The sequence below is a fragment of the Staurois parvus genome, unplaced genomic scaffold (assembly GCF_062004578.1).
Source record: "Staurois parvus isolate SC_StPar_1 unplaced genomic scaffold, SC_StPar_1.0 ptg000658l, whole genome shotgun sequence".
NCBI lineage: Eukaryota > Metazoa > Chordata > Amphibia > Anura > Ranidae > Staurois > Staurois parvus.
The window spans coordinates 253,039-265,815 of NW_028318454.1; the positions used below are offsets into that span (position 1 = coordinate 253,039).

At 35.6% G+C, this 12,777-nt stretch overlaps 1 protein-coding gene across 1 annotated transcript; it reads left to right on the forward strand.

The window, feature by feature from the left end:
- Positions 1-1,869: 1,869 nt before the first annotated feature.
- Positions 1,870-8,487, forward strand: SCG2 (secretogranin II). Its single transcript, XM_089694299.1, has 2 exons — positions 1,870-2,009; positions 4,513-8,487. Exon 2 carries the CDS (start codon positions 4,528-4,530, stop codon positions 6,325-6,327), a length of 1,800 nt encoding a protein of 599 aa, XP_089550425.1. The 5' UTR covers positions 1,870-2,009; positions 4,513-4,527; the 3' UTR covers positions 6,328-8,487.
- The last annotated feature ends 4,290 nt before the right edge of the window (positions 8,488-12,777 follow it).

Sequence of the window (12,777 nt, forward strand, 5' to 3'; positions counted from 1 at the left end):
TTTTGATACATATTTTTATATGGCAACAAAGCACTGAGTATTTTAAAGTAGATATACTGCTGGTGTTGTCTTTTCTTCACCATTTTCTTTAGTGTGATGGCACCTGCCCTAATAATGGGATACAATCCCCAGTAGCTTTGAAAGTCTTATCACAACACCCTCAGTTGATCTTTTTTGTTAGAGATTCTGTATATACTACAGAACAGACAGTGCACTATCCACATGTGTTTATCTGCTGCTTCTCTGCAAACAGGAAACAGGAACTTTATTACAGAGAAAAGACATAGAGTTTATCATAAAGATCAGCCACCAACTTATAAATGCTGCCATCAACTGGTTGAAGAATATATCTTTACTGAATATTGATATACAATAGTTATAGCATAAAAATACATGAACATTGTATTCCAACATTTTTATTATTATCTACCAGTTTATCAGTTGTGGAACTATTTTTGCAAATGAAACTCCATTGAATCTACATATTGGGCAAAATATCACTTGAGCTTTCTTACTGTTTTTTTTTTTTTTTTTTGAGAGTTTTAAAGGGTGTTTCCACTTTTGCAGTCAACGTTGAGAAATTCCCACTATATGTTTTTATGTGTACCCATTTAGATGTTTCTAAGGAGAAGATTCCAAGAATTTCTGGAGCATGTCTTTGTTCTCACACAGAGTGAGCTATACCTCATTAAAATACAATGCAAAGTGGGGTTTATACATTTTGAATACATTGTTAGGACAGTTTACAGCTGATAATGAAGCACAGTACAGACAGAGTTAATTCCGTTAATTATTATCTCAACAGCCCCCTTCTAAATATTACAAAGCAGGGAGAGCATGTAAGGATTTTTAAGGAAGTAAAGAGCACTTAAAGAGGTAACCAGCAATGTTTAAATTATTATTATTATTTTACAGGATTTATATAGTGCCAACAGTTTGCTCAGCACTTTACAATATAACGGGAGACAATACAGCAAAAATATAGTTCAATACAAGAGGGAAAGGAGGGCCCTGCTCCTTGGAGCTTACAATCTAGGAGATATATTTTCTTATGTTATGCTATGTTAATGGGAACATATTACAAATATAAAGTCAGTGTTATCCTAATTTGGGTACAGAAGTGGAAATAAACTTTAAGAGGTCTGGCTTCTACAGGCAACCAATACACTTTCCTATAGGACCCTTCTGAGACAGGAATATCCTGGAATTTGAATTACCTGCAGTTACTTATGGTGACCAACAGGTAATTCATTCAGCTTTAAGCAGTGAACAGGAAAAACATGACATCTACTAGAGGCTACGGTGGATAATGCTGAATTCAAATATATATTGCCTGTGTTGGACTTCATAGGGATACAGCAGAAAGGAATACTGGAGTATCACCAGGGGTGATGTTATTATTACATTACAGAATTTATTTAGTGCCAGCAGTTTGCTCAGTAATTTACAAAATAAAGGGAGACAGTACAATTCAATACCAGAGGGTTAGGAGGACCTTGCTCACGAGAGCTTACGATCTAAAAAATGTTAGACTATTTCTGTGCTTTGTGCTGCTTTCCACCAGATCATGGGAAAAAGAAAGCACTTCATCATGCCCACATTCATTATGCAGTATTGGAACACTGGTTTAACCCATACACCACCCAACTATGAGACACAGACATACAGCAACTGGAGCACTCACGGTGCATCAAAACCAATTGAAAAATCTAGCCTGAGAATGCAAATGAGTGGAACTGACAGTCTATGCTGCACTGTGCAGTTATCGTGTTGTGGGTGCACCTTGTGAAAAAAATGCTGCTCTGTTCTCATTACCTACAAGGAGTTCAGGAAAGAGTTAACGCTGCTTGATTCTCACTCCCTAGCTGTTCTGTGCACACAGAGTGACGTCACGTGTGTCACATGACGCGCCCTATTAAGCACTGGGAGCTGTTCTGGTGCTGAAACAAGTATCTCCATCCTAGGAGGGAGATATGATCAGCCTGCATCCCTCTGACTGAAGCACACAGGTAGGGTGGTGTTGGATTATTTAATCATTTGTAGCTATGTGCCAGATAGCTGTTTTCTGCAGACGGCACTGTTATATAAAACTTTGCTGAACTGATCTCTACAAGATTAAAGTCTGTGTAACCATCTCTCTACCCATCCATCCTTCCATTTATATATAAGAGAAAGGGCTCTCTTAGATTTATGTAAGTGGCATGCATTCATTAGTTTGTCTACAATAGCAATGTGATTCTTTATTTTGCAATGTGTGTGTGTGTGTTTGGGTAGAGAAAAAAACAAGACAGAGATTTATTTTTTTCCATGTGTCCATTTGTGAATAGGTATGTATAGTCGTCTCCCTCGTTTTCTCTTTCTCTCTTTGTACCATTTGTTTCCCCATCTGTCATTTTGAATATTATGTTCTGTTTCTTTATTTTTCTTAACTTAGTTATGATATGATAAGCGTGGGAGGTGTTCGATGGGTTGCCTGTTGCTATGCTGTACATGATACTGAGTAGAAGATTAGACAATAGCAATCTGCTTGTGTGATAGACTAGACATCTCTACACTAGAGCGTTATTCATCAGACTCAGTACAAACACTAAATTTAAACTGTCAAATAATGAATGAGATTAAGCACAGGCCCTAATTAAAATACTCCGGAGGCATTGAGCAGCAGTGATATAATCACCATTCATTATTGCAGATAACAGATAGATTTGTAAAATTCCAGCAATTGTTTCCTTATGACAGCATACAAACTGTACATATTTTCTACCTTCTGTATAATTCAAAATCTGCATACGTGGGTACAGACTACAGAGACTACAGAGATATATGAAGCTCTAACTTAATTAGAGCATGCAAATGAATATTTAGCTGTTTCCATAGCAGTGGTCATTATGCCAGATTGCTTACATTTTTTATGTCAGGGATGAATCCAGCAAAATTCTGTTGTTCATGATTATGGATAGCAACAGGTTTTCAATATCTCACTCATGACATAGTCTTACTTATATATGCAATGGAAAACATTTACAGCACTTTCATTCTTATGTAAAATACACAATTATTTGAAAGCAGAAACATGTGCTTTAATAATATTTGTTTTATTAATTTACCATCCCTTCATAGATAGCAATATAATATAATATAATATAGTAGGATCATGGCAGATGTCAATGCATATGGTTTATTTAGTCTATCAAGTTTAGGTGCTCATGCAACAGTGTCACAGACAACCTCTCAGTACTGGAAATAAATATAAAAAACTTGAACAAATGTTAATTTAGTAATACAGAACAAAGCAGTGATGGTGTGCAAGGTGGAGCAGCCTATGGTAGTTTATCAGATTCCAAATCAGATTAGTTTAGTAAAATATGAACTCTGATTGGTGTCTATAGGTTACTGCATATTGTGTATTAATCTCATTAAATATTACAAGAAGACTATCTTTGATAACCATTTTATTGATATGCACAGTCCTTATAAAATAGGATACATTAAACTAAAATGATAGTGTTGTCCACAGAAAACAGGCAGATGCTTAATTTTGTATTCCTAACTGTGCTAGTAAATTAACAGCTGGGGTCTGGCTGTTATAAACAATAAAACCTCTTCACTTTGGTTTCAGTATACATTATCCTTTGTTTTAGTCACCAGTCACAATCCTACACAATTTGAAAGGTTGTTTAATACAAAAAGGTTGATCAACTGGTACACAGCATTTGTAAAAATCCAAGTCTCAGCAAGATCTGATGGTTTTAGGCTCATATTGAAGTTCTTCAATAGCTATAGAGTCACATGGGTCTTAAACTTAATTTGGGGCTTAAACTGATAGAAGTTAATTTCTCGGGTAAACATCATCACAAAATGCTAAACACGGGCATCTGGTCTGTTTTGCTGTAACTGGATTTCAGGCTAATCTGATATTCTAGGTTACAGCAACAGAAGATGCAGTGCACTGCAAAAAAAACACACGACTCCATAAGATGCATTATTGCTATCATCTGCCTTACAATTTGGTCCCCATGCAAATGATCCCCTGGCCCGTGGGCGGTTCTGGCTCCTGTTATTAAGCAAAGATGAAAAGCCTTTGTGGGAGAAAGCCAATACTGCAATCATCTCTGCATTACATTTATATAGTAGTTCCTCTTTAAGCCTTCACACATAAACCTAAATCCAAGGCAAAAGTTATTTAGAGCACCCAGCAATCTATAAATACAAGCACATTAACTGTGTTGCTATAAGTAGACTGAGCTTTCACAGGCAGAGATCAGTGCATGACAGAGATTAATTATGGATGGTTAGATGTTATGAAGCACAGTATCTGATACAGCACTTTGGATCAACAAATAAATCAAACAGATCAATTAGTCCATTTGTCATTACTAACTTGTGATTTTAATGGTATGAAAGTGCAGGTAATGACATTTTCCCATTAGGATAATAATTTGTTTTATTTTTTTGCAAAATAAGCAGTATATTTTATTCTTTGCTGTGTACTCATCTTAATTTATTTTGTAGGAAAAACTGACCATCATGTCATCTCAGAGGAATTACTGTCTTGCAGGATGCTTATCCTCATGCGTTTTGATCATTCTAATGTCCTTTTCTGATGCTGCATCCTTTCAATATTACCAAGTGCCACAACAGGACCAAGAATACAGAATGAGGTCTTTGCAAAGGTTGCCAAGCCCTGATATGCTGAAGGCACTGGAGTACATTGAGAACCTCAGGAAGCAAGCAAGCAGAACTGAGAACCTCCCTGACTATACCTCTTACCAAGGGGCACCCTTCCTCTCAGAGCAGAAGGACACCCAAGCCCTTTCAACAGACACTGCCAAATCTCCAACCACAGATGATGAGTCTGAGTGGATGAGAGCAATGTTGGAAGCCTTGATGCAAGCTGAAAAAGAGGCAAAGGTTTCACCACAAGAGAAAAATAATCTATATATGGACAAGAACATACCACCTGAGTTAATTGAAGACTATGACTCAAACAAATGGTCTGAGAAGAGACCTAAAACTGGAAAGCTTTCTTCAAGGTTATATGATGACTACTCTCGGGACAATCCTCTGAAACGCACCAATGAAATTGTGGAAGGGCAGTATACTCCTCAGAGCCTAGCCACTTTACAGTCTGTCTTCCAGGAACTGGGGAAATTAAAAGGTCAAGCAAACACTAAAAGAGATAGAATGGAGGAAGACCAAAAACTTTACAAGGATGATGAAGACGATTTGTATAAAGCCAACAACATTGCTTATGAGGATGTAGCTGGTGGGGAAGATTGGAATCCTATTGAAGAAAAAGTTGAAAGTCAAACTCAAGAAGAGTTAAAGGAGAGTAAAGAGGAGGTTGAGAAGACAGATGATATGGAGGAAGAAATTAAGAGATCTGGGTTGTTGGGGTTGCAGGATGAAGAGCCTGAAAAGGAAACTAAAGAGCAAGAAAGTGAAAATCTATCAAATCTGATGAACACATATTTAAAGATGTGGATGAACAGGATGGATAAAGGTAAGCAGAACCCTGATAGGCGCTCATTAAAATTTTCAGGAAAAGAAATTGACCCTGAAGCTATTTATCAGTTGATTGATATATCCAGAAACTTACAAATCCCCCCTGAGGATCTTATTGATATACTGCGTGATGAAGATGGCAGGAAGTTTGGTGGAAGATTAGAACCTGAAAAAGAAGTTGATGTTCCTGAAGACCTGGATGAAATAACAGAGATCACTGATAAAACGAATGTCTATAAAAACAAGCAAGGCTTTGTAAGGCAACCTATATCTCCTGTTCTGCCTAATGTCCCTGAAGGCCTTACAGTTGAAGATATGGTGAATCTTATAGGAGCTGATAAGTTACAAAATCGATTTAAACAAAATGGATTGCAAAGACCCTACCCTATGCTTGGCAAATCCAAGGGACACAAAGCTATTTGGCCCAAAGATTCTGAAAAGAGGCAAATGGAGTATGAACCAAGGCCTGAAAAGGAGGAGGAACTAGCAGATTATGTTGTAAAGATGCTAGCTAAATACCCAGAGCTTTTAGGTAACAATCAAAACAAAAAAATGCCTATTCCTTATTCTCCAGGTGATCTTCAGGAGCTAGAAAAGCAATATGAGAATGCTTTGAGAGGATATGTGAATATGCGTGGTTATCAGGATTTAGAGACAGTTTCCAGTAGTAACAGAAGGCTGCCGACCAGGGATAATGATGACACACAGAACAAGCAGTATATAGATGAGGACTTGCTTATGAAGGTCTTGGAATATCTGAATCAAGAGAAAGCAGAAAAAGCAAGAGATCACAGTGTTAAAAGATCTATGGAAAATATGTAAATTTTTGCATTATCCGACTCCATCAATATTTATTTTTTGCTCTGTTTTTGTTTTTCTTGCTTTAACTTACTGAATGAAGCCAAGGCCCTACTTTCACTAACGGAATGACCAGTTGTTAGGATGTACACAATTTAATCATCCATGTTCATCAAAGTAGTAAAATTATATTTTTTATCCACTAAATACTTTTATACATTTGAGGACTCTTACCCAAACTTTGGGAAGCCACTGAAAATCTGATTTTTCCTGAATTTAAAAGTGCCCAATTACATTATTCAGAAATCTATATGACCCATAGTATTTTTGCAATGACTCTTTAGTTTTTTTTCCGTTACTTCTGAAAGTTGGAGATTCATTTATGATTTATTTATGAGGCTGATATTACAAAAATTGAACTTTAAATTAATGTTAATTAGTGGATCGTTTGTAGAAAAGAGAAATGTGTATTCAAGCATGAAATAATGAACTGCAAGCATTGCTCTTAAAAGAATGCTATGAGTGAGGAAAATGCGAATTATAATATGACTTGATGTGGAGCATCTATGAAGTTAGCCCACTAAAATGGAATAATAATAATAATTTATTTCTACAAATTTTTTTAATAACATCTCGCTCTAAAAAATCCTAAAGACATTTTCCATGAGATAGAAGTGCTAATGGGAAACATTATTATAGGTTTCTCTTCAGTTCCTGTGTCCACTATTCTATCCATCACAGGTAACTTTAAAATACATGTGAATGATGTACTGCAGCCCAAGTTGAAAATTATAAATACTTTAATATTTATTAATATATATAATAAGTCAAATAACAGTACAAATTACAGTAAACATTTACAACTAGTCATCTTTCCTTGTTCTGACTGCATTATCTTTCTAACAAGCTGGCATTTGATTGGTTGCTATGGCACAGTACATGATTCAACAAAGCCTGTCTCTGCTCCCCACTCCCTATACCAATGGAAGCATTATCATTTGTATTTCAACCATTAAGACGACTTCATGGTCACATATTTGCTATTTTGGATGAAAGATCTATTAATATACCAATTATTATTATTATTATTTTTAATATTAATTAAAATATTTGGGGGGCCCTATTTCACATTTTGCATCAGAGTTGCAAGAAGTTTGGATACACCTCTATTATGAATTATTTTAATATGTTCAAAATAATCACTCTTTGCACTGCCTTATTAAAGAAATAAGTCTGTAGGCCCATCATCTACTTTCCATGTTCCTTACAATATAGAGCTGTGTCAGTACTAGAAAACTATAGTGGTCATACAATATAAAATCATATCAGGCATATCAAATAGCAGATTATATTTGCGCCTTGATTAGAGTAAAAAAAAAAAAAAGTTCAGGATAAAGTTTTAATGGAGTCTGTAATGGAGACAAAGACTGAGAGATACATTTGTCCCTACCAGACCTAGTTTGAGAGTCTTGAGGTGTGAGAGAAGGAGCCACCTCTCCTTTGTCACCTAAAACATTTTAACAAAGCTAATCCTAATTGTGACACATCAGCTGGTTCAACAACACAGGAACATTAACAATTACTTAAAAAAGAAAAAATAACCAAAGCATTGCAAACACTACCTAAATATAAAGCTTCACAGAAATTAGGTAAGAGAGAAGATATAATTTAATTAAATATGATAGTTTATAATCTCTAATAGGTATAAAGTGATGAAATGCCATACTACCTCTTTACTTATGACACAATATCGTATTATAAAAACATCAGAAATGTACTATGTGGTAGGCATGTGATTAATAGTATATAGTGAACTTTTACAGACTACAGAGCATTTCCAACTATGCTCTAACATATCAGTCCCTTCTCTCTGAACATCCCAGCTTCCACTTCCTCCAAGATCGGCTCAGTATAAGTGTTTGTTGAATGTTGTCAACCTTAGCTGCCGACTCACTATAACATATCTGCTTGAAGAAATTCTAGGGATACAATGCATTGTATTCTCATGACTACATACTGTAGCTTTTCAAGTCCACTTCAGAAACTCCTGACACTAGCCAACTCTCTGATTTCTCACATGATTTTTTTAAATGATTGTTTATCTATTTTGTTACTGTTTGTTGTGTATCGTGTAGTACTGTAAAAACAAAACAAAAATAAAGCATTCTGTATATTTGAAGCATTTATCATCTTGGCAGATATCCTATTGATAATCAGATAACAGTCTATGTCAAGATGGGGAGCACATTGTATTGCTTTTGTTATGCACCTGCACTTTTAATCTGCTATTACTTAAAGAGAAACTTACACTAACTAACTAACTAACCAGCTAACCCTCTTACCTTGACAATTGTCTAGTTTAAACCACTACTCCTTTCCAGCACTGCAGGTTCCATGCCACCATCTTCTCTTCTGACCTCATCAGCAGTCAGCCTGCCTTTTCCAGGTTCTTTGAGCTGGCCTGCCGACGACGCATAATGCAGGGATTGACCCAAAGCCTTCTGGGGTGCATGATGTCTGTATCCCAGGGGAGGTTTGAGTGGGTGGTTATTCTTGCCTGGGCAAAAAGCCCAGGGCCAGGACCATGCTTTATTTAGATATGTCTGGTGATGAAAAAGTCTACATGTGCACCAACATTTGTATATATTATACCAAAAATTAAGCAAGCCTTTTGCCACCAGGCCTCACTTGACTTTTATGGCTGACACCTGTGTTACATCTATTTTATTACCAATAACATAGTAAATGAGGGAAAAAAAGAAGTTCAACTTATCCTAATAATTTTACTACTGTTGTCTAAGATAAGGGAAAACAAAAACCCATTTAGGCAGCTGCTAATTTATCTCTACAGCAGGAAAAACAAAATATGTCCCTACTCTATCAAGCTTTAAAATATCCCACAGATATCTGTAGTAGTAATATCTGGTGCAACATGGGACAACTAGTCTCTGGATATGACTACATGTTCTACAGTCTAGATGCCATACTGAGTTCCTTATTAGTATAATGTACAGTAGCAGTAGTATATTCTGTTTTATAGTATAATTATTAACCATTTAAAAACCTAAAATATCTAAACAAGTGTATCACACTCATGGGCACTTTGTTTACATAGTATTTTATTATTTGTCTTTACATATGAATGTATATATTGGATGTTTGTGAAATAGTTTTAGATATTTTAGGTTTTTATCCATAGGTCACAACTCCTAATTGAGCAACACTGTGTTATTTATCACTGTACATTATTATTTTAGGGCAAACACAAAGGATTTCACATTTTTAGTTGTACCAAGAGGGCACTTGAGACAAGTTCAAAAAGAACTTCTCTATGGTAAAATAACATTTTGATGTTTAGGTATCAGCAAATATCTCTAACAGAATTTAACCTGGAGCAGAAATTTTTTTAAAGGTTATGTCCAGCCCAATTTTTTTATTTTATTTTTAGATAGAGTGGGGAAAGATTAGAACACCTGTTGGGTTTTCTTACTAACAGTGATTAGGGATTTCTTTCTAATAGTAAGACAAGAAGTGCACAAATCTCCAAACACAACAAAGACAGAGATAAAATACATTTTATAGTAGAGCTGAGGATAGAAGCCTTGCCACCTTTTTTTTTTTGCTGTCTGTGTTTCTATTTGCAGATTTTCCTCAATTTTCTGTCTGGTGAAACAATTGTCGCAGGAAATCTATCCCAGATAGCATTGAAAAATTGATATAAGTTCTAAACGTTTTCCTCTCTAATTTCCTTCCACATTTTTTAAAAAATTGCCTGGACATACATTAAAAAGGGAATTATGGTATGTTTTCACCAAACACACATTGAATTTGTTATTGTAATGGTTATGTTTTAGTAATATTTTATGTCACTTTCATATTTAACATGGTTGCTGTACCATATTTACACAATTGTATTACAAATACAGATTTGCAGCATGTACCTCTAGTGGCAATGTCTTTTACAGTATATTCAGCCTCCTTGAATAACAAATGTTGAGATAAACCATCAGCCACATACTGTAGATAATGTTTTGTTTTCATTCGGGTGGATCTGACCGGTAAACTTACATTAAAGCAGAGGAACAGTTACAACCACTGTGCATCACTACAAAACTGGAAGCAGAAACTGAATATTAAATAGCTAATATTGGTATTATGGTACCAATATGGTTGCCTTCACATATGCTGTATTTGATTAAAATATTTTGTTCATTTCTGCAAATAACAGAATTTTAAAACATTGACAAAAATCATGTCACCTGTATATCTATAAACACATAAAGCTCAACAAACTGAAGACTAACTCACCCTATATACAGTATAATTAAGCTCACACTTGTCCTATGGATAAATTGCTAACCATTATGTGATCTGGGCTGAGGTGGCGAGGGTTGTTGTGTTGCTCTTAGGCAAATTTTCTTTTGCATTAATAGCGCCAAGAGCAGTTATTATTTTGCAAACGTCACATATATACTCCTTTTTCTTAATATTTTAGCAGTCCATTAGCAGCCATTACAAATAATTGTGTGCTATAAGATTCATGGGTAAAGCTGAAAAAAAAATGCAACTGGTTTAATAAAGGAGTGTAGAAAGTTTCTCCTAGCTTAGTGAATGAGGTAAAATGCTAATGACTTCTATCATTCAATCATGTGCAAGTAAGCAAGCAAAAATTCCGTTTTTTATTTATTTTTTGCATGTGTATTCCACCAAATTTACTAAGATAAGTGAAAACTTCCTTTGCAAAGTAAGCATTCACTTTGCAAAGTGAATATGCTCTGTTTTTCAGTAATTTAACTCAATTGTATAGATATTATTTTGCAAGCCCCTTGGAATTCTGAAGCAGAAATGTGCAGCCCACCAGCAGCCGAGGAATCTAAGTTTGGGCACAACAAGTTTTGCAATGGAAATGGACTTGACATTGCCAAAGACAAAAAAAGTGGAGATCGTATAAATGATGTGGAATGCCAGTCCTCCAGGTTAGTAGCCATCTGTAATTATGTTTCATTTGGGCAGCTAAAAAATGTTAGCATGGAAAAGGACAAATCAAAAAGTGACATTGGAGTATTTTAGATGATGAACTTACTCTAACCTTTCAAATTACCAGCCAGCCTACACACAACACTACTGAAAAGCAAGCATGCCAACTTGTCAATATTGTTTTCCTTATAAAATAGGAAATTCTATCTGTTAATAGTCCTAATTTTCTGTAGAGAAAGAAAAGAAAAAGAGGTGGATGGAAAGAAAAACTGCTAAGGGTATATTTATACTTCCACAATGTGGAATCTAAACTGAGATTCCAGCACTGAATGGATACTAGTGTGCTGGACAACCTGCCATCTTTTGACTCTTTTAATACCTGGTGGAAAGGTGCCCTCTTGGTTGTCCCTGGCTTCACCCTGCAAGGTGATACATTAATAGCTGGTATATTCTTAACTTATTTTAGTTTACAGAAAATCAATCAAAAAGAGTGAAAAAAATGTAATTTCCTCTTATTTTACTTGTATGTAACCTATGCAGTATTTTACCCCAAAACATAATGGACAAAGACTTCTGGCTAAAGAAAAAAAAAGTATGTTCAATTTTAATTGTAGGGGAAAAGTTGTAAAGCTTGAAGTGAAAATTGGCTTTTTAATTGAGGAGAGCTTTTTCCCCCTTACATTATTACATCTCCATGTACACAGGTAAAAAAAAACCTAATTACTTATACTGTAGTCTTAATGTAACTTTAAGGTAAAATCAAGCTAGGGTTGAACAGATAGAAATAAGTATGCCAATGACATTACAGGTGTGCACTAGATAGAATTCTAAAAGTCAATGCATATGCCTACACGAGTATATGAGCCTCACACTATAAACACAAATTTTTGCATAGAGGTGTGTTTGAATAAAATTTGACTTATCTGACAAGGAAGGCTTTTTTCAACCTGACTACTTGGTCTCCCTTAAGCCCCCATTAACCCACCTGATGGTCTTCTATGTCATTATGGGCCCCTGTACAAGAGCAAACCAGCTCACATGTAGTGTATGTTGCCCTTTGTGATGCTCTTTCCCCGCAGCAACCTTGTAAACTAATGCTGGGCCTGTTTCCTTGCTGTTTAAAGCCTTCCACTATAAATATGCTCCAGCAGTAGTATTTTGCTTAGTGACTGTGACAGCCGCATTTCTACTGCAATTAGCAAAATGAAGGCAAGGGCTAGAGAGAGTAATGCTTGCAGTGGACACTCTCTGAATTCTTAGGCATTTTTCCTGCTCTAGTTGTTAAATAAAGTGTGAATTCTTGTAATATAAGCAACACATCAGCAGCTCAGTGGTCACTAACCTCTTTTGATAATAGACCCTCAGCTACATATTCACAAAAAGTAAAAGATTGTTAGCAGAAATGATCTCAAGGACAAAGTTGGAAAGCTTCTACTTCTGCCCATATGCCCATCTGATCTGTTTTTGGGTTGTCTACTACTACTTTAAAGCGGAACT

What these genes read in the sequence shown, in the direction of transcription:
- SCG2 (XM_089694299.1), top strand. Translation starts at nt 4,528, where the DNA reads ATGTCATCTCAGAGGAATTACTGTCTTGCAGGATGCTTATCCTCATGC.